Source organism: Ornithorhynchus anatinus, chromosome 15 (genome assembly GCF_004115215.2).
Source record: "Ornithorhynchus anatinus isolate Pmale09 chromosome 15, mOrnAna1.pri.v4, whole genome shotgun sequence".
NCBI lineage: Eukaryota > Metazoa > Chordata > Mammalia > Monotremata > Ornithorhynchidae > Ornithorhynchus > Ornithorhynchus anatinus.
This window is the reverse complement of record NC_041742.1, coordinates 22,207,077-22,234,432: the sequence shown is the minus strand read 5'-3', so window position 1 is coordinate 22,234,432 and position 27,356 is coordinate 22,207,077. Positions and strand designations below refer to the sequence as shown.

Below are 27,356 nucleotides of genomic sequence, written 5' to 3'. Positions count from 1 at the left end.
CAGTTCTTGTTGAATATTTCGTTTCTTATTTAATGGGTGCTCTACTTCACCCCAGAACTAGCTACATTTGAATAATAGATGAAAATGATACCTGTGAGTGACACATATAAAATACAATGCTAGCTTCTAAGATAAAAATCAATGTATAAATTATATTATGCATGCATAATGCTAGTGCACCAGCATTAATAATCGGAATTATAGAGCTCTCCAGGGGATCAGTCAATCCAACCCTCTTCCTAAAAACAATTTGCAATGCAACTATTTGAGACAGCGATATCTCTCCTAGTCTTAAAAATCTCCCATAACAGGTAATGAGTTTCAACCACCAGTTGGGCCCTAAGGACTAGCTAGAGAGAATGAGAAAATGGGATATCTGGAAGAGGTGTTTTTGTTTAAATGCAAATGCAGACAGAACCCATGGAAAAAGGCTATCACTCTGGACAGATGAGGTACCTGGGCCCAAGGAAAATTTTACCCATTAACGCTGATTCACTGAGACTGTCAATCACTACTTGAACAAGGGCAGAAAACTTAGCATGAAAATCCTGAAAGATTTTAACACAAGGTTCTTTAAGAACTTCAATTCCAGCCTTAGAGGAGAATGGGCTGTATTTTAAACAAGAGGATCAGGTAGCAGCAATTCATATAATAATAATAATGGCATTTGTCAAGCACTTACGCTGTGCCAGGCACTGTTCTACATTTTGGGGTAGACACAAGATAGTTAGGTTGCACAAAGTTTCTGTCCCACACATGACTCACAGTCTTAATCCCCATTTTATAGTTGAGGGAACTGAGGCCCAGAGAAGTTAAATGACTTGCCCAACATCACACAGCTGACAAGTGGTGGAGCCAGGATTAGAACCCATGACCTTATGACTCCCAGGACTGTGATCTCTCCACTAGGCCTTGCTGCTTCCCATATAAATAATGCAAAGGATTAACCATATCCCACTTTTAACTCTTCCCCTACAGGGCCTTTGCAAATGCCACCATTTCCACATCTGGCATGGTCCCTTCACATCCCCCTTGGTCAAGCTTTTCTTCTTTCAACTCCTTGATGCCCCATGCTAGAAGCCCATCTCTTCCTCAGCACTTCCCTGATTTTAAATCCACTCGACTCTTGGGCCATCACCCAAATCCAGTATTCCCATGGAATTTAATAGGGTCTTTTTGGAAATGACACCTATTTCTAGACTTTGTGCCACTGTGTTTCTTACAGAAATAAACTTCATTCACCTGTGCTTTACACTTATTTGTAGGTTTCTGTACTTGTGTTTTTCCCTTTTCTCCCCATTCTATTGAAAGACACTTGGAAACCAAACCCTTGCCATCCTTTTTCTTTGTAACATTTATAACTATATAATGATAATAAATTGTAATCCCCTCAGCATTTACATACAGGTACATCTTTAAACTCTGTTGCTTTTCCCTGCCTGAAACTTATTTTAATTTATATCTTCCCCATTTGACTGTAAACCCCTTGAGAGAAAGGACTATATCTACTAACTCAATTTTACTCTCCCAAGCACCCAATAAACTGCATAAGCACTCATTAAATATTATTAACTGACTGTTAATGAGCCCAAACAAATGCACAAATTCCATAAATTAATTCATTTATCAACAGGCTTTTTTGGGGGGTTGGGGATATATTTATTCCTATAGCTTTCCTTTGCAAAAGCAGAAGGATAAACATATTCTTTTTCATATACTACTTCACTTTAAAATCTTCTGAGTCATTTTTAAGAGGAAGCATTCCAGCACTTGGATGGCATCTATTTTGGGTTTTAGAAAGATACTTTAAAACTCATTATGTGAGTCACTAGAGAGGAGTTTTCAGTGTGGGAATAAAGAGCTTCTCTGTAACGTTAGCCATCTTCCTGTATCAATAATAATAATAATAGTATTTATTAAAAGCTTACTAGGCACCAGGCACTATACTAAGCGCTGGGGTGGATACCAGGAAATCGGGTCGGCCACAGTCCCCTGTCCCACATTGGGGCTCACAGTCTCAACCCCCATTTTCCAGATGAGGTAACTGAGGAATAAAGAAGTAAAGTGACTTGCCCAAGGTCACACAAAAGACTGGCAGAACCAGGACTAGAACCCAGGTCCTTCTGCCTCCCACGCCCATGCTCTATCCGTGCTGTGTCAGGAAAATGACAATAATTTATGCAGAGCACCAAAGCTGAAGCCCCCATGCTTTGAATCATTGTGGGTGAAGAGGGAGAAAGAGGCATGTCTAGTGATGGGAAGAAACAGAGAGGCTGAGTGAGACCGTGGCCAGTTTTCAAAAGCCCCCATTGCCCCAGGGGGTGGGAGATATAAGATGGCTTTTTTCCTTTTTTCTTTCTCCCAAGGCTAAAGAGACAAAGAGTCAGTTTAACAGACAATCCTCAAAATTGGGAAGAAGTGGCCAGGGGAGAGAGAGCCAAATAGCAGCACCATTGGGAGGGCTTGAATCAGACTCAAGTCCTTTCTTTTCCCCAGAAAATATTTTTTATGTACAAAAATGTGTACATATTATTTTATTTATTTTATTAATGATGTGCATATATGCTATTGATGCCTGTCTACTTGTTCTGTTTTGTTGTCTGTCTTCCCCCTTCAAGAGTGTGAGCCCATTGTTGGGTAGGGATTGTCTCTATCTATTTCCAAATTGTACTTTCCAAGTGCTTAGTACAGTGCTCTGCACACAGTAAGCGCTCAATAAATATGAATGAATGAATGAAGGCTAGGGGCATGCCAATTCCTCAAGAAGTTCGATTTCTGCATTAGGTCCATCAGTTAAAAGTCCACGATTTATGTTCCTGAGATACTAGCGGTGGTCTAGTACATGTTAAAATTGAGCACTGGAAGCACCGCAAAAGAACAAGGTTTGATTGTATCCCTGTAGGTTGCTGCTTCTCATTATAACAAGTGAAATAGGAAGCGTTTGATTGTGACCGCGTTGTTCTTATCAGAAACAACAAACAACATCAGTCTTACAGTGGTCTCAGGGATTTGGGGAAAACCCTCATTCCACACACGCCAGGAAAGAGAGCTGAAGTCCAGGGTTTAGCTCGCTGGAGCATACCGACTCTGGCGGCCAGACTCGATTGCTTATTTGTGAGGATTTTCAGAAGAAAATGACATTGAATATTCCACAGGCAGAAGTGGATTAACTAAGAGGGCAAGGAGATATTTCCCAAAGCACCCTTCCCTCCAAAGTATCTTTCCACATGAACCAAGAACCCTTCTTGCCTGCATAGACATCCCAACTCTTCCTTCTCCCCACCCTACCTTGAGCCCCACAGCATTTGAGTGTCCCCTGCATATCCACCAGGAGTTTCCAATAATTAATCATTAAGATTGCTGTTTTAGATATAGTAGATTGCTTGTGCTTACCTCATCTACTACTTTTAGATAGTGTTAGAGGATAACAAATCCCTTTACCCTATTTAATGCTTCTCAGACTGATTACGGAGCAACCTTTCCAACTTGCAGTACAGTGATCTTTCCCCCAAATACAGGCCCCGACTATGCCAGTGTAAGGTTATACCACCATAAGACAATGCAGCTGACCATATACAAGCTCAGTTGAATATGCAAAAATTCTTTATCATTTAGGTTACTCCTTCCTAAGGGAGAAAGCGCTATGTACATGAAGATTCGCTACCTGGAACTAAAGCCATTTAGGCTTTGAAAAGACTTCACAACACTGAAAAAAACTAGCGGAAATTTAATCCTCTCTGAATATTAAGAACTATTCAGTCAACCGAGCCAATATTTTAATTGAAAGATGTGGATTCAGAGGCAGCAGATTCAAGAAAAGCTCTTAGAAATCATTCCAAGTTTCAAAAGTCTGTGTTCGTGTGTTGTCAGCCTTACCTTACGAGAACAGCCAAGATGTTAATTGTGGACAGAATTCATCAGCAATAAGTTAGAATTTAAATTACGTTGTGTGGAATAAAGTAAAATTGAGGTTGGGCAGAAATTCTGAATGCTAAGAATGGATTTTGATAGCTCAGAGCATCCCATCTAGAACACATTCGAGGTCAAACACCACTCTGATATTGGTCAAAACTGAAAAAAAAGATAAACTTTTGTATTGGAATTGTTCCCTACCACCTAATGGGCAATATTTCAGTCCCATTCCCTCATCCCCCAAAACCATATTACAGATAAAATAACCAGCCTGGTGTGCAATAATCAGAGGAGAGTTTCCTCTCAATCAATTAATCAAGAGTATTTATTGACTAATTACTGCTTGTAGAGCACTGTACTAAATGCTTGGGAGAGTACAATATGATACAGCTTACAACCTACTTAAGTAAATGCTTCGTGAAGATTGGAACACCGCATGGTAGGATCAATAAACCTAGACAGGCTTTGTTCACACTAACTGATGCGGCACTCACCCACACAGACAGGATGTCTCAGCACCATCTTAAGGTTCACTTATGAAAATGAAGATCAGGACATAGAGAGTGTATTTTATAATGTATTGTGAAGATGAATGATAATAATAATAATATAATAATATATGTGAAGATTAAGAATGATGGATGAATTTCTATCCTGAGACTTCAAGACCAAGAAGCAGTGTGGACTAGTAGAAAGAAAACAAGTCTGGGAATCAGATGACCTGGGTGCTAAGCCCTGCTCTGCCACATACCTGCTGTGTCACCTTGGGCAAGTCACTTAACTTCTCTGTACCTCAGTTCCCTCATCATTCATTCATTCAATAGTATTTATTGAGGGCTTACTATGTGCAGAGCACTGTATTAAGTGCTTGGAATGTACAAATCGGTAACAGATAGAGACAGTACCTGCCCTCTGATGGGCTCACAGTCTAATCGGGGGAGACAGACAAGAACAATAGCAATAAATTCATTCAACAGTATTTATTGAGCGCTTACTATGTGCAGAGCACTGTACTAAGCACTTGGAATGGACCAATCGGTAACAGAGACAGTCCCTGCCCTTTGACGGGCTCACAGTCTAATCAGCAACACGAGGTTTCAATCTCCGCTCTCCCTGCTCCTTAGACTGTGAGCCCCATGTGGGTCAGGGACTGTGTCCAACCCGACTACCTTGTATCTACCCCAGCATTTAGTACAGTGCCTAGCTCATAATAAGTGCTTAACAAATACTAAAATTACTATTATTATTGTTATTAGACTGTGAGCCTCATGTGGGATCTGGAAAAGAAGCGTGGCTCAGTGGAAAGAGCATGGGCTTTGGAGTCAGGGCTCATGAGTTCGAATCCCAGCTCTGCCACTTGTCGGCTGTGTGACTGTGGGCAAGTCACTTAACTTCTCTGTGCCTCAGTTCCCTCATCTGTAAAATGGGGATTAAGACTGTGAGCCCCATGTGGGACAACCTGATTCCCCTATGTCTACCCCAGCGCTTAGAACAGTGCTCGGCACATAGTAAGCGCTTAACAAATACCAACATTATTATTATTATTATTATCTGGTTATGTTGTATCTACTCCAGGACTTAATACAGTGGATGAATATCAATAATATTATTATTTGTTATTATTGAGCTGGGGTTGTGAGCAAAACTATTTGCTCTGCCTCATTCCTGTTAGTTCTGCTCCTGCTAGGACACAGAGTAAGCCCGTCAAAGGGCAGGGACTGTCTCTATCTGTTGCCGATTTGTACATTCCAAGTGCTTAGTACAGTGCTCTGCACATAGTAAGCACTCAATAAATACTATTGAATTCACAGAGTAACAAGTGCAAATAGATGGGCAGGGGCATGGCACAGTGAGAAGTATGCCCTGGGTTCTTTTTACAGGTAGGACTTACATTGGGCCAAAATGGACACAGCATAACGTCGGAGCTCTGCCATAGCACTATAACCCAGTTGGTTCTTCCCTTAGGAGTCACTGCAATCTTTTATTATTAAATATTCATATAATATTAATATTGGTTGTGTGAGAGCCAATTCGCACTGTCCACACCCGATTCCTTTTTTTCTGCATACAGTACAGGTTTTATTGATTTGAAGTGACTTGTAGATACAGGGTGGGGAAAGGAATTACAAACTGAGCAACTGTGCAATTAAAACAAAATTCCAAAAGAAAACTCCTTTCAAGTTACTTCTTGCTGGGGATAGATTAGGCCATCAGCACCAGGGGAAAACAGGATTGAACAAATAGAGCAATGTTTGTCATGCATCACGATGTTTTGAGAAATCCCTTGGAAAGGAAATCATTTCAATCTAATTTATTATCAAGATGGAAAATTCTTCAACCGCTAGCTAATAGGAGAGGACTGTTTAACTATGCATTTACAAACTCTTTTAAAGCCTTTTATTGTCATAACTGAGAAACAGAAGCAGCTTCAAAGGTACTGTAAGACTATTATGCAAACACACATTAAGGATACTTTTAGAAATGCATTCCGTTTGCCCTAAAGAGCTTAATGGCTCCTTTGAAACCTTTGTAATTTATCATATAGGTACATCTTAAAGCCCATGCCCCATAAAATTGGTAGGTAAAGTAATAACAGTCCAGGTGAAGGTAGACACTTTTCATGGTTAATAGCTCGCCATTTAAATACCTTGCCATCTTTCATATTCAGTCACTTTAATGCAGATGAACTATTAGCCATTTTTTTCCTCAACTCAAGCAAGATTCCCAGAAAGCAGTAAAGTCAGATAACAAATTTGAACAAAAAATGTAAAATATGTACTACTCCCTCCTTACACTGTGAGCCCCATGAGGGACAGGAGCTGGTTCCCACCTGATTGTCTTGTAGGGACCCCAGTGCTTAGTACAGGGTTCGGCACACCAGTAAGTACTTAATAAGTATGAGTAGTATAATCATTATTATTTTCATTATATGTATATGCACACATATATACACTTCAGGTTTTTAAATTTTCCTTTAAAGTCAATATTTTCCTCCAGGATTTTATTCAATCATATCTACTGAGCACTTACCATGTGCATAGCACTGTATTAAGCACTGTATTAGACTGTATTAAGCACTGATTAGACTGTAAGCCCATGATTAGACTGTAAGCCCGTGATTACACTGTAAGCCCGTCAAAGGGCAGGGACTGTCTCTGTTACCGATTTGTATATTCCAAGCGCTTAGTACAGTGCTCTGCAAATAGTATGTGCTCAATAAATACTATTGAATGAATAAATGAGGCGCTTGGGAGAGTACAAAGGAATTAACAGACATGTTCCCAGCCTACAACAAGCTTATAATATTATAGCCTAGGGTGAGTCCACTTGACTAAATTATAAAGTCTTCCAAAGAAAAGGTTGGTTGTTTGAGAATTAAACACAGCCAGAGAAAAGAAGTCAGAAATAAAATGAAACATCTTTAAAGTCCATTTTACTATCGCATTCCCACGGAAACTGGAAGCGTCTTAAGATGTTACTTTCTCATACCACTTCAGAGGCCATTCATGATTTAGCTTCCTAATGCAGACCTATAGCATGATGTGAGCTTACAGCACTATCATGATGGGCTGAGGATCGTATCTTAAGGCTCTTGACATAATACCCAGTGAGACAAAGGGCATAGGCCTGACTGGTTGCAGTTTCAAGGTCAAGCTGGTCTGGGCGGGACACAGGGTAACAGTTGCCTCTTTTACGCCCTAGAGCTCTGCATGGCCAGACCCGAAATGTGTTCTGTACCTAGCCCACTTCCTGCTGTGGCCTAATTTTGTTCCGGGGAAAGAAGAGTGAGTCAGTTGATGCAATGGCTTACATAGGGGTCTTTGGGAGTTGCCATACAAATGAGTCTACAGACAGTGGGGGTGCTGCAGCGGGTAAAGAGGGTGCTAGGGTAACCTAAGAGAGGGAGGGACAGGACCAGTGGAAGTTGTGTGTGACTAATCATCTCCCAGCTGTTCTGAGCCTCATGCTCTATCTTCCGCTGATTTCTGCTGAGGCCAGCACCCCTTCAACAGGGTGAAATATTCTGTAAAATGAAAATCAGAGAGGGAAGGGGCAGGCTCGCACCCACCACACCCAAAGGAGGCTTTCCCAAAAGAAAAGGGGGCGGAAATCAACCTCTTAAAACTGAATGTGGCATCTTCCCGCTTGTCAGTTTTTTCAGTTAAATTTTCCACTAAGAATGTTTTTGTTACTTTTCCTTGGTCCAGGGGGAGTCTATGCACAGAAATTGGGCATGAACTATGATGCCCCATTTTTGACAATCATATGCTAAGGACAAAACACCCTTTGGCTGAAGACTTCCAAGTCTGGCCTGCCTCAAAGGGTTAATTTATTTGGAAAGTTTGGGCAAACCCCCTTCAGTGATTTTTATATTGGAAATGCATTCAAGCACTTACTACTGTGCACTCTATCCAGCGGGTGCTCAATAAATATCATTATTATGACTATTACTACATTTAGATTATTCATTTTCTGTCTCAAAGTCAATTTACTTTTTGTCTGAAGAAAATACCAAATAGAAAGGGTTTAAAAGCTGAAATGACTTTAGAAAGCAAGGAGGGAAAATTTTTCTTCACAATTCAAAAATTAAATAGCCAACTACCTGAACGTAAGCAGAGGACAACAATTAAACAGATAGGATTTGGAAATTTACCTTTAGTGAGATAGAACATGTCCAGGGGAATGGCTATTTCATTGCAATTTATTCTTAAATCAATGTGGAATAGCTGAGCAACCTAGCAACCAATTGGTTCCACTTTCTGGCAGATGTGGACAAGTGCTACATAACTTTTTCTTTTCTTTAATCTCTGCAAACTCACGGTCCAAATTTACCAAAATGCAATGCTAAGGATTATAAAACGCAAGCCCTTCCACATCAGAAAGTGGGATTTTAGGGTACCCTCTAACCTCGAAGGAATTTTCTCTCTCTTTCAGCTATTAATGCAAGAGTTAAAGTGCATTCTCACAAGGGTTACTGGTTCCCAGAGCTGTATTTCATTCACAAGACAGGGTACTTGCGGAAAGCTTGTTTGGGAAGTGATATGGCAGTGGAACTTGGTCAATTATTAAAGACCAATATTATTTCTGGTTAGGTTTATTAATGTATAATTCACTTCCCAAGACATTAATTGCCCCGTGGAAATGCTTTGTTTTGACAGACGCACTTGTAGCCTCCTGACTCCAAGACTACATTAAACTCTGTAGTTAACCATAGAAAAATGATCTGCCCTTTTGCTTCAAGACAAAAACAGTGAATGACCTTGCTGCCAACATACATAACTTAGTTTTTGCTCTTGCACCCACTTGCTCAGTCTGTGGTTTAGGGCTTTTGCCTCCAGTACAGGCTAATCTATATGAGTGGCGGAGGACTCGGGCCAGCCTCCTTGGAGGGATCTCAAATTAAAACATCATTTGATTACACTTGCCAAAGCTCATTCACAATACGGCTCCCCCAGTTCCCAAAGGGTCATCCAAACCAATATCCAAATGTTTCCGTTAAAATCATGTAGGACTAAGATGCTCTGACAATGATGGAAAGTCATGGGCAGGAAGAAGTGAGACCGTCCCTCGGTCTCACCTATCCCGCCGTCGACCCCCGGGCCACGTCCTCCCGCGGTCCCGGAACGCCCTCCCTCCTCACCTCCGCCAAACTGATTCTCTTCCCCTCTTCAAAACCCTACTTAAAGCTCACCTCCTCCAAGAGGCCTTCCCAGACTGAGCTCCTCTTCTCCCTCTACCACCCCCCCTTCACCTCTCCGCAGCTTAACCCTCTTTTCCCCCTATTTCCCTCTGCTCCTCCCCCTCTCCCTTCCCATCCCCTCGGCACTGTACTCGTCCGCTCAACTGTATATATATTTTCATTACCCTATTTATTTTGTTAATGAAATGTACATCACCTTGATTCTATTTAGTTGCCATCGGTTTTTACGAGATGTTCTTCCCCTCGACTCTATTTATTGCCATTGTTCTCGTCTGTCCGTCTCCCCCGATTAGACCGTAAGCCCGTCAAACGGCAGGGACTGTCTCTATCTGTTGCCGACTTGTTCATTCTAAGCGCTTAGTACAGTGCTCTGCACATAGTAAGCACTCAATAAATACTATTGAATATTGAATGAAAAGAAGTAGGAAGGAAACTCAGTTCCAAAATATGTTCAGAAATCGTGCTACTGCGGCCTTTAGAGATGAGGGCGAGGTCCTCTAGGCTATAAACTCATGGTGGGCAGGAAATGTTTCCATTTATTGTTGAATTGTATTCTCCCAAGCGCTTAGTACAGTGTTCTGTACACAGTAAGCACTCAGTAAATACGACTGACTGACGGACTGACAGGAGAGGGAAGAGACAGACCTCACTGAAGTAGTCACCTACTTAGTTCAGCAGCCCTGATGTTGGTACACTGTAAAGAGCACTGCTGTGGGAATCAGGAGACAAATGTATTGTTTCCCAGAGTTGCCTACCAAAGCTATGCCATCAGAGGTGAAGATTTCATAACCGCTTAGAGCCTTTCGGGAGGTGGACAGGTCCAGAAAAATCTTGAAAAATACAGCTGTAATCAGGACGGTGAAGATTTCAGCGGCTCCTGAGGCAACTGCCTTCCGGATTATGGTGCTGCAGCACAGTGCTGACACTCTGATGCAGTCGGTTTGGCCAAAAATGGGTCCCGCATGTCAAAGGGAACTTCGCAATGTGCTACACCTCTCCTTGCCCGCCTACCCAATTGTTGCTCACTGCTCCCCAGTGGGGAAATTACTTGGCACGGATGAGAAAGTATAACTGATGCTGTGAAAACCACTAGAATCAATTCCTTCATGCAGGTACTCAGTTGAAAAACTTAAGTCCAACACTAGTCCTTCATTTCCAGCGGGAGAAGCAGCATGGCATAGTAGATCGAGAACAGGCCTGGAAGTCAGAAGGTCAAGGGCTCTAACCCTGGCTCCGCCACTTGTCTGCTGTGTGACCTTGGGCAAGTCACTTTGCTTCGCTGTGCCTCAGTTACCTCATCTGTAAAATGGGGATTGAGACCGTGAGCCCCACGTGGGACAGGGACCGTGTCCAACCTGATTTGCTTATGTCTACCCCAGGGTTTAGTACAGTGAGTGGCACATAGTAAGCGCTTAACAAATACCATTATTATTGTTATTATCATCATTCAGTTAGCAATGGAATAGGCTCCATTTACTTGACAGTCATCGTGGAGGGAAACAATCTGAAAATGGCCTCTCAAGCAGGCCATAATATTTAAGAACTTCAAGTAGGAAAAGCTTCAAATTTTGTTTTAGGTTTAAAAGAAAGAGGTCTTATTTCACTTAAAGAACATTATCTTTGATTATCAAATATTTTACACAAGTCCACGTTCCTAATCCCATCTTCCAGCATATTTAATGAAGCAATAAAGCCAGTTTCTACCAAGTCATAAAGATATTAGCTGGGTTTATTGACTTGAATCTCAAAAAGCAATATTACTGTATCTGTTTCTGTGCTCTCCATAGAGTCATTTCACATTCTCTTTTCCCATTTCCAGACTTACTGAGCAGCTTATTAAAATTTAATTTTGTCTTCTAATCACAGGGTAACATAGTTTCTCCTGAGATAACATAAAGAGACACCAAGGGAATTATGAAAAGCTCTGGCTTCTACTGAAAAGGTTCCTTAGTAGTTCAGGCTTGTGGAATGCCAAAAGCGATAATTCATTCCAAAGAAAAGATGCAAAATAGATCATTCTCTGTCCCTTAATATCCTGAATCCCTTTATGCTGCATTCTTCTTGAGGAGGGTCCAAGAGTTTTAGAAACATTATCAGCTTATTCATTTTTCACAAAATCTTTTTGTTGGCTTTTCAACTTTTTAGAAGAGAAAACTGAGATCCCCACGGTACCACAACAGACAATATAAGATCCCGTAAAGAATGCACCCCTGCTAGCACTAGACAAGTTTACAGGATATCCACCAGATTCTCAATTTGGTTTTATCTTGTTCTTAAGCCGTGGGCAGCTCTCTGGGAGATTGGTTCCGAGGTCCCACGGCTGGGCGTTTTTCTGGCCCAGCCCCGTGCTCCTCTCTTTAATTTGGAAATCAGGGTTGGAGGAGCTGAAGTTCCCACGATTCATCTAGCCAACTCAAGATTTTTTACTTCTTTTGGTCTCTGGAACGAGGGAGGCCACAGAGGGCTGGGAAGGGCTGGAAAGGGCTAGCGGGTTGGAGTAAGGAACTGACTCAGAAAACTGATGCCTCGGATGGCAATTTCTGCTACTAGCTTCACTTTCTGAGAGGAGGGAGAGGCCTGAGTGATCCATCGTGTATGAGCAACGGTGACTGACCAAGTTAAAGAGACATAGCCCTTCCCCCACTGCTACTCAGTCTCTCCACTTCACTTTTGCACTAGAATATACACACCCTAAGAATCTGTGCACTTCCCAAGTAGCACATAAGAACATATCTTTAAGCTTCACTGCCTCTCCCTACCTATAATTGATTTTCGACAATCTTCCCTGTAACCTGTAAACGTCTTGAGAGCGGGAATGGTGTCTAACTCTCTCGTAGTCTTTCAATCACTGACTGCAATGCTTGACACGGGTAAGAGCTCAGTAAATATTACTGATTGATAATGATCACTACCACTCCAAAGACTCTTACTCATCACTTCATAAGCATCCTGGCATCATGAAGAGGAAATAGGTACCGAGGGAATCGTGCAGAGCTGGCAAAAACCCTATAATGATCTTCCTCGCCACTGTCTTCTCTCAGATCTCAAATTGAGATGCTGAATTTAAATTTCCAGGAGTGCGAATCCCCTCTTTGATATAGGTTTACAATTACTTTGGTCTTGGAAATGTCAGTTGAAACTCTTTTCATTCAGGGGGCAGAGAAAGAAGGAATTAGCAATTTTCAGTCCTGATCTAATTTGTTCTTGCCCACTGCTTACTTCAAGTAAGTCCTCTAAGGTTATATACATACTGAGTGATATGGGTGTGTGTATAATGTAACATGAACACACACAAACAAATGAAAGCAGCAGCCATAAATATTCCATAGCAATAAGTTTTCATTCTGCCTAAAGTATGTTTACCAGAAGTGCAATCATTAGCCTCAATTTAATTCATAACCATGATTAAAATGCAATCCCTCATTCTGTAATTACAAAAGTACAAGGAAAACATTTGCAGGGTCTTTGTGCAGAAGATATGCTAATTTACAAAGGATGCAGACCTTTCCAAGGTTTCCTCTGAAAAATTCACTCTAAAATCTGAAATGGAGTTGACAACCTAGATCACTAGGTGATGAATCGAACTGGCCTCTCTCCAATACTGAAACTACAGTTCTTCTGCTGAACATATGAAAACCCAAATTCTTGTTACTATGGCAGTAAACTGGCCTCAGAGACCTCAGCAATTTTCTTAAGAAAAAAATTAATTTCTATAGTAAAAGAACCAAATGATAAGAAAAATAAGCCTCAGTGCCTCATAAAGGTATCTGGTAACAACAACAAAATGAGAGCCGAAAGCAGATGCAAAAGCTGCAATGGGAAATGTAGTCCAAAAATGATGCCTACCCCACGAAATAGAAACCAAATCTTAAATAGAGGGAATTTTACAGCACTATTAAAATGACAAGTATTTTCCCCGGATCCTTTAATGGAGAAGCAAATTGGTTATTTTATTAAACAGAAACAAAATGCATCTTGTGTAGGATAAAGACATTAAAACATCCATTGGGTATATAGGCAGATTAAAAAAATACTACAGTATTGTACATCAGTGCAGACAAAAGACTACAGTTAAAAAAAGCATTATTTTAGAGAAGCAGCATGGCCTAGTGGAGAGAGCACAGGCCTGGAAGTCAGAAGGATCTGGGTTCTAATCTCAGCTCTGCCATTTGTCTGCTGTGTGACCTTGGGCAAGTCACTTAACTTCTCTGTGCCCTCAGCTACGTCATCTGTAAAATTGGGATTAAGACTGTGAGCCCCATGTGCAACTTGGACTGTGTCTGACCTGATTAGCTTGCATCTACCGCAGCGCTTAATTCAGTGCCTGGCATATAGTAAGCGTTTAACAAATACCACTTAAAAGATAAAATTAAAATTTTCCCCCAAAGGTTATGAAATGGAACAGATTATTTTTACTTTCTGGTGCAATTTATTAATTTTAACAACATTGATATATGCACTTTTATGCCTGAGATTGTTGAAACATTAAATTGGCTAATCTGACACTTGAGACTTTGTCCAGTTGCAATTTCTTCACATCCATTACTCCTTCACAAGCTTTGTTAGAAGAAAGAGGTTTGTTCATCTCAACTTGAAAACTGTATAAGCCATAACATGAAAAATAGCAAACATCCTGGATAACTAGACACTGGGTACCCCAAGTTGGATGGGTCTCATCTTGTGGATGCCCAGGGTGAACAAGTCTTATTACAGAAGTCTTATTACAGAAATGAGGAAATCCGAGCACATTTCGGTTGTTCCGTTACCACACCACTCTTCCTCAAAGATGATTTGGCCACCTATCTGTGCAGTTAATATCGTCTCGAATAAGACAGGTCAAATCCCTGTTTTCTATTTCTTCTTGATCCTTGAAAAAATATTGCCTCAACAGTGGCATCTTTCCCTCACCTAGTCTACAATGGAGCAAGGGAAAGGGAATAGTGTGGAGGAGAAGGCAGGGGGCATAATGAGGAGAGGACATTAATCTCCATGATTTCTTAATAAATTTCAAGTCTTTTCTTGGATATTTTCCACACATGATCATTGTCCCATGGGATAGTACTTGGGAGAAAAGTGTTAAATAACTTCCTGAAACATCTGGAAAAAATATGGAAAATTATAGCCCCATCATCTCGTCTTCACAGTCCTGAGCTCTCAATACTGGGAAGGCAGTTCAAGTTGCCATTCAAATTATGAATCCATCAATCAATCAATGTCTTTCCTCCCACCTTTTGCATCTCTGACTCCAAAACCACTGGGTTTAGGTTTCCCTCTGGATCTTTTAATATGAATCAATCAATAGTATGTATTGAGCACTTACTGTGTGCAGAGCACTGTACTACACACTAGGGAGAATGCCATACAATATGGATGGTAGACATGTTCCCTTCCCAGAAAGAGATTACAGTCCAGAGGAATATATCCTATCTTACTGGGAATCCATCATTCATTTCTGCCTCTCTTGCTTTCTCTCAGATTCTCTTTCTTTTGGCTCCTCTAACAGCGCTAGGCTGTAAGCTCACTGTGGGCAGGGAATATGGCTACCAAGGCTGTTGTAGGTTGGGGTAAGAACAAGGTATTTCAGATTATTCCTTTTTTTAAATAACTCACTAAGGAGCAGAAGTCCATTATTATCTTTGTCATTAATGGCACTCCTGCAATAAGAAGGCAACTGATGTCCTGCCATATGGAAACCAGCTTCTGTTCTTAGATGCTTCTAGAGAAATCAGCTTGTTTTGAGACATTTCTAGAGAAACCCGCTTCAGTTCCCCCATGTTTCTAGAGAAACCAGCTTCTGCTCCTAGATGTTCCCAGAGAAATCAACTTGCTTCTCGATATTTCTAGAGAAACCAGCTATTTTACTAGTTCAAGACACACCTCCAACAGTTTCACTGCAATACAAGTATCGAATCAGTCCTTCTACAGCAGGGAACCAATAGCTAAAGTCCTTAATGACAATATAATTCCCAGGGCTTTACACTTCTTAATTCTCAGGCAAAACCTAATATCAAAGAGTTTTGGAGAAGACTTACATCACCAATATTTTAATAATTTTAGAAGACACAAAACACATTTGCTAATCTTCTCTAAAGCCCTGTAAATAAGGAAACAACTAATGCCCAAACCAATATATCGACCAATTTTATGATGATACCTTAACCTTTCCTTCCTCATGGTTTTGGCTCCTTTAAAAATCAGAAAAGTTCAGGAAAGCAGCTTCCTTTTTACAAATGATAATTTGAGGCTTTCTTTTGCTAGAATTGGGCTCATGGGTCAGTTTGGAATCGCCAGTTTTCATCCACAATGGAAAATGTGAGAAAAACAACACATATTTTCAATATAAATGCCAATGATTGTTCAGAGCTGAGAATTCTCCTCCTTCCAAAGTATTACTTGGAATAAAGCTACTTGGAAAATGAAGGGCTCTGGGTTTATCTCTTTTGAGCACAATTCTTTTCCCCTATTGAAGATCTCCAGCACTCACTAAATTGGACCAGTTGGACTAAAATATACAAGCTTTTGGCAAATGCATTGCATTCAGAGAGCTCTCAATAAATGCTCTTACTATTAGTACTATTAGGTTTTTGCCAGGTTCCTCTACACAAGAGAGAATAGAGATCATTCTTCCTCTGCTCAGGTACTGGGTTAGGACAGTGCAGAGCTCACACAGTAGGACAAAAGTCAAAGGTGGATCGACTACCTGACAAGGTCGATGACTCTCTCCCTTGGAGCAGTGCTGACTGGCTCATCATTAATCATTATGATCTGATCTCCTGGGATAAGTTTTCCTTCAGAGGGGCCTCCTGGAAACAAATGAGAGTTAAGTACCAGTTAGCAGATAACAGATAATAACCTGAAAGATTCCTCTACTTGGCCTGCAGAAGCAGTACATTCCACCTTTGCAACTGGCTTTATTCCAGAAGAAGCTCTCCATGCTAAAGGACCGCCTCTCGAATGCTGAAGTTTAAGCTGCTAGCCTCACTAGAATACACAATGGCTCTCCCCTTTCACAGGCCATCCTGGTAATTTTGTTTAGTATTTGAGCAGCCTGACTCAGTGACATCTCTTAGTGACACAGTGAAATACATGAGTGACATATCTCAGTATTTGGTGTTTTGGTGGACTTGAAAATGTTTTTCCCATTTGACTTCTACATGGGGAGATTTTCATCCAGAAAAGAGACTGAAGTCAAATGAGACGGGAATGTTAGCATCAATTTGCAGATGAGGAAAATGAGGCACAGAAAGATTATAAGGATTAGCAGGGATAGAGCCTGGAAATGGATGGTGAGAGATTTAATCTGGTTCTTCTGGGTTCTCATTCGTAGTCCTTTCCATTGCTCAGCCTGCCTCTCCTTCCCCGGTGCACACATAACCCTCTGAAGTCTCTGTCAAACAGGCAGGTTCTTGGAAAGAGAGGAGAGGCCTTGGGCATGAAGAGTTCAGAGATCCCAGAAAGAGGAGTGGTTGGCTTCCTCATATTTGAAGAGATAATTCGACTCCCAAGATAGAACGTATATCAGGAATCACTAATTCTTAAGGCTTCACTAATTCTGAAGGCTTTGCTGAGTCAATTTACAGCACACATCCATTAGGATGGCTACGGGTGATTTAAATCAAGAATTCAGAGAGCTGAAAACACAGCAACTGGTACAGTCTTCCATAGTGGGTAACAGCAGGTCTTCTCTACTGAAGAGGTTCTCACCTAACAGAAAAGGAAATCTGCTTTGCAACTGAAGCTGGGAATTTCAGTAAAGCTAGTTTCATGGTATTCACACATTTCTTCGGTTCAAGGAACTTTTTCCTGACCGGGATAATGAAAACAAGGCTGTTACGTGCTTTTAAGAAGCTTCTCTTCCAAGTGTCTCAAAGATGTCTAGCAACGTGTCTTATTCCTTTTGCATGTGGCAACAGGGTAAAGGTGTAGGAGAGAGGAAGCAATTGATCACATTCTAAAGGCAATCAAAGTGAGAATAGTGGAAGCTTAGTTGAACTGCCACTTGCCATCTCTGATATTATTTTTAGAGGGCCTCATATCGGAAGGTCTCAAAGCATTCAAGAACACGAGCTCATTCCACTCTGCAAATCGCATGCAGGAAGGATGAATGTGACCTAGTCTCAGAAGGTAAGAAAGCCAGGGCACAGGCAGGTTACTTGGTCACACAAGGAAACAGCTGAGATGGAAACCCAAACACTGTTCCATCTTGTGGTCACTGGCCAGGATTACCTCTGCTTGGATTTCCCATTCTGGATATTGGGTTTAAGAGTAACACGCTGAAAAACTGATTTGCCAAGCTCTGGAGATTAATCAGTGCAGTGGGGAGATTTGTTTGATCTGAAAGTAATCCCAAAGCTAATATCAATACACACAAAATCAGCACATGAAATATTCCCTCTCAAGAGAAATTCTGCAATGTTTTCTGCCTGATGCAGAAATTAAATACGTGCACTGATGAAGAAACAATGACTTTTCCCCAAATGTCCAGTAAGTTTCTATGCGTTTAGAGAAAGCATGGTAATTATTTGCAAACACTGCCTTATTTCATTTTTTAAAGACTTTTGTTGAATCCAACAAGCCTTAAACTGTACAAAGTTTTGGTATTTGCATTTAAGCACCTTGTGGGCAGAGATCATGTGACTTCTCTGGTTTGTATTTCCCACGTGCCTAGAGTACAGTAATAATAATAATAATAATTGTGGTATTTATTAAGCCAGGCAGTGTACTAGGTGCTAGGGTGGATACAAGCAACAAATCAGGTTGGGCAAAGTCCCTGTCTCGCATGGGGCTCACAGTATTAATCCCCATTTTAAAGAAGAGGTAACTGAAGCACAGAGAAGTGAGGTGACTTGCCCAAGGTCACACAGCAGACTAATGGCAGAGCCGGGATAAAAACCAAAATCCTTCTGACTCCCAGAGCCACGCTCTATCTACTCCACCATGCAGCCAGTGCCTGGCACCTTGAAGGAATTCGATAAATACTACTGCTACTGTATTTCAGTGACCACAAACTGAATTCAGGACTTCTGCGTAAGACTGGTGGCAACTGACCATCCCTCATGGCCTAAGTTCACTCAGTCAGTAATGGGTCGATTGAAAAACAAAATATTTTGGAGAAGTAATTTTTTTGAAGAGAAATAACGGCTCAAATGGTTTAAAAAAAAGATAATTCCAGCAAAGTCAAATCTCGTACTGAAAAATCTTTAGAAGCCATTTCAATCCTCATGGCAGTCTCACCACATCCATCATCTCTGCCGGTCAGTCAGTCTGCACAGCAAGGCATTGGCAAGTCAGAGTGCTGTCTGTCTCTCATGGTTGCATCAGATGGGAAGGAGGAACTTACCTGGTGTCACTGAACGTACAACCACGGGCTTTTCGCTTCCAGCCACAAAACCGAAACCCAAAACAGGATCCCTCCTCATTTCCACTCTCCGGGGGGCTGGAGGGATGATTTGGCAACTCTCTAATCGAGGGTCTTCAAATGTGGCTGACTGGGTCATGTGACTACAAGTAAAACAGAAACAGCAGAAAGGAGCCATTAAACACTTCTATAAAATCTTTTCCTGGATGAATTCTAAACTGTCAATCTCAATTTGACATGAAATACAAGGGAATGCAATGGAACTCACTTGTCTTGAAAAACAACATGCACATGTGTTTGGTTACCCAGCGACTAGAAATAAAATAGGTATAAGGAATAAAATTCATTTTCTGTTAGACAGCAGTTACCTCTACCGAATGTGGCATCTGGGCCCTCAATCAATCAATGATATTCATTGAGTGCAAAACACCGTACTAACAACGTGGGAGATTACAGTACAATACAGTTGGGAGATACAATCCCTGCCCTCAAAGACCTTAAAATCCTAGTGGAGGAGACTGTCGAAGTAAATTACAGAGCAGGGAAGCAGCAGAGTATAAAAGCATATGTATCTAAGTGCTATGGGGCTGGGGATCCTATCATCAAGGAGCTATTTCCCCACTTGTTTATGGCAATCTGGGCCTTACTTATCCCACAGTCAAGGTACAGCCATTAGAGCAAAACATCATAGCTTCATTTGGGATGGTGATTCTCAACTGTGACATGATGGGAACATTCAGTATCCCATCCAAGCGTGTGATAATAATAACAATTGTGGTATTGATTAAGCGCTTATTACATGACAGGCACTGTTCTAAGCACCGGGGTGGATTCAAGCACATCTTATTGGATGCAGTCCCTGTCCCACATGGAGCTCACAATCTAAATTCCCAATTTACAGATGAGGTAAGTGAGGCACAGAGAAGTTATGTGATTTGCCCAAGGTCACATAGCACACAAATGGTAGATCAGGATTAGAACCCATGACTTCTGACTCCCAGGTCCATGCTTTATCTACTAGGCCATGAATGCTACTTAGGGTCTCATCCTGGATTTCTGCTACCTTCTCCATTCCATATCACAGCCCTCGTCCTTTATACTTGTGTTCCAGCTTTAGGAGTGGAGTAGGTGCATTGTGAATTGGAAGAAAGGGGCCAAAGTGTAAGAAAGCAACAGCGAGAATCAAGACAAGCTATCTTGCAGTAAGGAGGCCCTTGGAAGAGATACTCTTGAAAGTTTTGTACACCCAGTAGGCAATGGGTTCCTGCAAAAATGTAAAGCCTGAAATTTGGTTTGGTGGTAAAAGACTTGATGGGGTCATGTTAGCAACTTCGGAGTAATTCTGTTTTTGGAATTGATCTTCTCCCCCTGATTAATGTGAATTGGCTCATGAAAACATTAGACTTTGAAGCTTATTTTAATATGTCGACTTATTTTTCGCATCCCCCTAATTAGAGCAGTTTATCCTAAAAGAGAATACCCATTCGTTTGAAATCTGCCCAACAACAACAAGAAAAGCAGATTGCTTCTCTCCCATAATGCCCATTACTTTTTTTTCCACAACCTTCCTCAGTAGGTAAATCTTGTCAAGTAAAGCCATTTTATAGCACACTAGAAGATAAGAACACGTATGCCATCTGGACAAACATATGTTTCAAATAATGAAAAAAAGGGATTTTGCTGTTTCAGAAGTCTTTGAAGAAAAAGAAGGAGAGGGAAACATTTCTACTCAAACATTTCACTATCTATTTCTGTGGTTTGAAACATCTAAACGATATAGACTCCCAATAATTGACAGATTTCTGTCAAGCAGGGACAATGAGAAAATTGAACTCATATAGATCGATAAGCAATGGGGCTCGAGGGAGGCAGAAGGCCAGTCCACTGAATAGTAACACTAAAATAAAATGAATGATAACCCTACATTGGAAATGACTATAACAAATAACAATGGGACAATGCTTTCTATGATTTTTGGCATTGAAAAAACCTGATTGTGGTAACTTTGCTTCAAAACTGCTTGCTCTGGGTCATACAAAATATTCCCTCGTTGTACCTGAACTCCGCCCTCAGATTAAGTCTCAGGACAGAGCATCATTTTCTTTCTGAACAGTTTTGAACAAAAGAAGGTCACTTGGATGATCAAAATACGTCAACACTGGTATCATCAGACAGTATCACCCACTTTAAATCTTTTCCATGAAAAATCATTTTTCCCTGGTTCACATGAGCCAAGCAGTTTTTACCCCTGGATTAGCAATTTTATACAAAAAGAAGCTCAAGTACTTTCTTTAATGAGCTGAAAAGGCGGCTTCTCTTTACCTGTCAACCACGCCTCACTGGATCCTCATGCTGACTATACCAGAAGAGGATACACCACCCCCAACACACACACATACACATGCTTTACTGAACGCATAGCAAATTAATCGAGGTTGAAAGTGTATTCTCCAGAAAATGATGAACAATTCATGTTTGTCTGGGTTTTGACAGGTCTCATTCCAGAAGAAATGACAGTAATCCATCTGCTTTTCTTGGCCTACCTTTGCATACCAGCAGAAAGGGATTTGGTGAATCCCTTGAGTGTGCCTTAATCAGAAGGAAGAAAGAATTGATACACCCAATTCATCATGAAGAAACAATTTAGCTAGCAGAGTCTGCTATGTAAGAAACCCTAAAATGAGCCTTTGGCTTTTTCTTGGGCTCATTAAAAATCAGCAGGGCCCTCAAATTAATGTGTGATAAATTGGAAGGCTGCTGAAATAAAACCCACTTTTAAAAGTTGTTCTACTTTGGAGAGAAAATGTGGTGGTAGAACAGAAGCGTACAGTGGGAGAGAAATTATACTGCTGGACCAATATGCTATGGATTATCCCAGCATCAATGTCATTACTGTCATTATTGGGCAGGAAGGAGAAAAACGGTAAGACAAATTTCTTCTTTATCAATGAGTCCATGCAGGTCTGGTGGGGAGATGCCAACAATGAGATTAATTTTTCCAGGTCAAGGCTCTGTATGTACAGTGAATTTGAGTCTCAGTGGGGTTTTAGGGTATGAATGATCTGCTTTAACTATCTACAACAAATTTTATACATAATGATATTTTTCATTTCACAAAGGGCGATAATGAGCCAGGGACGGCCAGCTGTGGGAGATAAAGTGCAGCTATAGAAAGCTGAATATTTAAGCCTCATCTTGTGGGGCCTACATTCCTGCCTGTATTGCTTCCAGTGACATTAAAGGACTGCAATTCCACATTATACCAAATGGTTCTTCCATCCCAGACCACATATCCTCCTAATTATTTTCCAACACCATTTGTGATCACGACGATGGGAAGCCTCCCTCTGAAACTTGCCTTGTGCCTGATTCTTCAGGACCGAAAATCTGCACGAAAGAATGGATTATAATGCTTTGTGCAGTGACACAATGAAAACCATCACTATCATATATTTGACAAGTGAAATGAGTGACAGAGGTGGCAAACAAAAGCTTTCACTTGAGCCATTTAGTTAATTAATTTCATTTTTTATGGTATTTGTTAAGTGCTCACTGTGTGCCAGGCACCATTCTAAGTGTTGGGTAGATACAAGCCGATCGGGTTGGACACACTGGGACACAGTCCACGTCCCACTTGGGATGCAGAGTCAATCTTTATTTTACAAACGAGGGAACCGAGGCACAGAGAAGTTAAGGTACTTGCCTAGGGTCACACAGCAGATGAGTGGTAGAGCCTGGATTAGAAGTCAGGTCCTTCTAAACTCTCAGGCCTATGTCCTATCAACTAGGCCATGATGCTTCTCCCATTTTCTGAGTGGAAGCGATCCCCATCTCCTTATCTTCCAATGGAAGATATTCCTCTTGGCTCCCAATTTTCAGAACATGTGGGGACCAGCCGACCAGCTAATATTATTGAGTGCACTGAAATATGCAAGGTGCTAGCACATTTTAACTTTTGCTGCTGCAGGCAGCAGGATAATAATGTTGGTATTTGTTAAGCGCTTACTATGTGCCGAGCACTGTTCTAAGCGCTGGGGTAGACATAGGGGAATCAGGGAATCTCATTCACCCCACACATCCTATCCGTTACCAAGACCTGCCGGTTTCACCTCTACAATATCGCCAAGATCCGCCCTTTCCTCTCCACCCAAACGGCTACCTTACTATTACGGGCTCTCGTTATATCCCGGCTAGACTACCGTGTCAGCCTTCTCTCTGACCTCCCTTCCTCCTCTCTCGCCCCGCTCCGGTCTATTCTTCACTCCGCTGCCCGGCTCATCTTCCTGCAGAAACGATCTGGGCATGTCACTCCCCTTCTTAAACAACTCCAGTGGTTGCCTATCGACCTCCGCTCCAAACAAAAACTCCTCACTCTAGGCTTCAAGGCTCTCCATCACCTTGCCCCTTCCTACCTCTCCTCCCTTCTCTCTTTCTACCGCCCACCCCGCACGCTCCGCTCCTCTGCCGCCCACCTCCTCGCCGTCCCTCGGTCTCGCCTATCCCGCCGTCGACCCCTGGGTCACGTCCTCCCGCGGTCCCGGAACGCCCTCCCTCCTCACCTCCGCCAAACTGATTCTCTTTCCCTCTTCAAAACCTTACTTAAAAATCACCTCCTCCAAGAGGCCTTCCCAGACTGAGCTCCTCTTCCCCCTCTACTCCCTCTGCCATCCCCCCTTTACCTCTCCGCAGCTAAAGCCTCATTTTCCCCTTTTCCCTCTGCTCCTCCACCTCTCCCTTCCCATCCCCACAGCACTGTACCCGTCCGCTCAACTGTATATATTTTCGTTACCCTATTTATTTTGTTAATGAATTGTACATCGCCTTGATTCTATTTAGTTGCCATTGTTTTTATGAGATGTTCTTCCCCTTGACGCTGTTTAGTGCCATTGTTCTTGTCTGTCCGTCTCCCCCGATTAGACTGTAAGCCCGTCAAACGGCAGGGACTGTCTCTATCTGTTGCCGACTTGTTCATCCCAAGCGCTTAGTACAGTGCTCTGCACATAGTAAGCGCTCAATAAATACTATTGAACGAAGGTTGTCCCACGTGGGGCTCACAGTCTTAATCCCCATTTTACAGATGAGGGAACTGAGGCACAGAGAAGTTAAGTGATGGCAACATTGGCAGAAGCAGTATTCATAGGAGATGGAGAAGGACTGAGTTGTGTCCATTAAATATGGAGTGCATAGTGTAAAGAATGGAGGGGTCAAGACCTGAAGATAAGGACAGAATGCTCTGATCAGAAGCCCAAGCCCCATAGACTCACTTTTCCCCTTCGGGAGCAGAACACTTTAATTCATCTCCACAGTTTTCTAACTGATGGCCCTGATTTCACTAACTGATTTCACTAAAAGATAAGAAGGGAAAGGAAATATGAGTTGTTTTCCTAAATCTCCCTTCGGGGAACATCCCTAATCCCTGATGATTTTTTGTGTTTGCATACAAGAGTTTTTGGGAAAATACAAAAGGTCAAAGCAAAGAAATAACGGGATTTGAGCAAATTGGGAAGAATTTTGGTTTAGTCAGAAGTGAATTAGTCTATTTTTAAATGTGGACTTTTAAGGTTAAGCAGCCAGGACATCAATGACTTGTGCTCACTTGAAGAGTTGAAGGCAAATATGAATTTCCAGGGAGGAGGTACTTGAAGACTTTGTACATTAAAAAATTACTATTTCCTACGAAATTTGGTAGGATATTTGCTTTATATTATTTAAAGAACCACTTACTCTTGAGCAAATTAAAAAAAAGGAGATTAATAGCCAGCCATTTGGTCCATTAATTAAGAATTTGGTACCAGATTGTGAATTTTGACCTATGAAGGAAGCATGAAAGATTAAAAAACAAAGAAAAGGATATTGCTCATTGAACTAATCTTCCCAATCAGCACTTTGATGGTATTTTTGATCTGGATTTATATCATAGCCATTTTGCCCACATTAATTCAGATTCCATTTTTCACTATCCAACACCTGATATTCAGAGAATCAAAAATGATTAATATTGTCCCAATTATCAATGTAGAATAGAAAAGCCAAAGCTCAATCACTGCCATTAAATGTATTCTTTAAGCATTTAGTGAAATTGCATCAGTGGCTACTTTAGAAGCTTTTTTTATAGTTAGATCTTTGTTAAAGTCCAATTGAGCCACCAAATTGATTTCTGTCATCAACAAGTGGAATTTGGGAGAGAAAATGTTGAGGAAATGCTCACTGTGAGTCTGACTGTGGCATAAAGAGGTCAAGATACGTGTCAGTTTGCCCAGGGTAGCAAAACCCCTTAGCCAATCTTGTTATCAACTAAATTAATTGAATCCTGTTCAATATATTTAGAGGTAACTCATACGTTAATGACATTTTAACGTGACAGAAGCAATAACAACCAAGGCTCAGGGCATATCTTTGGGCTGAATGACTTGGCTGGATGAGCACGTCAATGCTGGGGTCCACCTAACACCGTTAACCCCTAAGACACATCATTCTTCAGGAAACATCCTGGTGCCTTGCTGATATATTTTTACTGAGGGGGAAATACAGTTTCAGGGATGCCAGATGGGGTCGGAGACTCAAGCATCCTTTATGATAACCAAGCTGACTGCTTAAATTAATATCCATTATCATATAAATATGACTGTTAGGAGTATTTCTGAGGACTTGAAATAAACTCGTAGGATGTCCTCAGGAAGGCTGGCTATATCTTGATATGAAATAACCTTTGAAAATTGCTTTCCTCCCTCACATTCCCTCTGAGGAAGAAGGGAATAATTACGGTACTTGTTAAGTGCTTACCACGTGCCAAGAAGCACTCTATTTTTCTCAGCTTCTGCTACTTTACTCAATCCAGATAAGCACTGGTGAGAGGAGGAAAGGCGGACATGGTGGTGGAGTGGGAGGGCACAGTGAAGTGACCAATTTGGCGAGCTAAAAACTCTTTGCATTTCATATTTGCTTCTGGTTATATTAACACAAAATATCCCAGGGGAAATGCATCCTTTTATCTGCTTAATGTCCAGTAGGCTAAGCTAGACATAGCAGATACTTTAACAGGCCATGAAGACTATACGCACACTGAAATCTGTTAAGAGCTTAGTGATTTTCCGATACCATTAACATAACTGTGAGTAAAATCAGGTTTGTTCCTATTGAAACGCTAGGGACACTAATTAATATTAGCACCAGGCTTCCTGAATGTCATTTTTTTTAGCAATTCATTTTATGAGCTCTAATTAACCTTTTATAATAATCCCCATTTATTCCAGTTTAAAAGTCTAATACTATTCCAAACTTGATACCAATATTATTATAAACATTTACTGCTTTTGTTTGGAGTTCATTACACCTCCATCATATTAGATACCACTAAATGCCACTCTACCACCTTATCAAATTGCTTTTCATGTAACACTCTCATATTAAATATAAATGAAATCTTGCTAATGGAATACAATGAAGGCATTATTACATTGCAATATGTAGCATAAGCAATTAGCATGGTCTAGTATTAGGCAGCCTCAGAGGTTCTATTTTCTATTATTATTACAACGACTAGTAATAGAAGTATTTGTTAAGTACTTACTATGGAGCCAAGCACTGGGGTAGATAGAAGATAAAAAGAACAGTCACAGTTCCTGTCCCACATGGGGCTCACAATCTAAGGGGCAGGGAAGGAGAACAACTATTTAACCCTTGTTTTATGGAAAAGGAAACAGACACAGACAAATTAAGTGACGGGTACAAAATCACACAGCGGGCATATGGCAGAGCCAGAATTAGACTCCAGATCCTCTGACTCCCAGGCCCTTTCCACCACGCCATGCTGCTTTTCTTATTTTGTGATAATAATGTTTGTATTTGTTAAGTGCTTACTATGTGCAGAGCACTGTTCTAAGCGCTGGGGTAGATACAGGGTAATCAGGTTGTCCCACGTGGGGCTCACAGTCTTCACCCCCATTTTACAGATGAGGTAACTGAGGCACCAAGAAGTGAAGTGACTTGCCACACAGCTGACAAGCGGCAGAGCTGGGATTCGAACCCATGACATCTGACTCCCAAGCCCAGGCTCTTTCCACTGGGCCTCGCTGCCTCTCTGGTGATGGAAGGTTGTGCTGCACAAGTTTGGCCCCAATGACTGACTTTAAAAGAAATCATGTTAATTAACAATTACATATGTGTGGATGAACATGGCTGGTTCAGTTGGGAAAAAAACCCCACATTTTGGGATTATTGGAGAACGAGTAATGCAAATAAAGATGACTGTCTGTCTATCTGACCCATTCAACTGGCCCAGTATCTCCATTACCATGCATCAGGGTTAACAATCTGAGCGGCAGTAACCCTACCAAACGACACTTGAGACATGGTCACGTTTCTGTTGCCCGTAAATTAAAATAT

At 41.3% G+C, this 27,356-nt stretch overlaps 1 protein-coding gene across 3 annotated transcripts in view; it reads right to left on the bottom strand.

The window, feature by feature from the left end:
• The window catches only part of FRMPD4 (FERM and PDZ domain containing 4), a 274,830-nt gene that overhangs the window by 38,053 nt on the left and 209,421 nt on the right, over positions 1-27,356 (bottom strand). For all 3 annotated transcript variants that reach the window (XM_029079953.2, XM_029079950.2, XM_029079951.2), the window contains exons 3-4: positions 18,954-19,114; positions 16,314-16,416 (exon numbers count right to left, since the gene is read on the bottom strand). In XM_029079953.2, the coding sequence (XP_028935786.1) occupies positions 16,314-16,416; positions 18,954-19,114 (264 nt within the window). The remainder of the gene's footprint in view (positions 1-16,313; positions 16,417-18,953; positions 19,115-27,356) is intronic.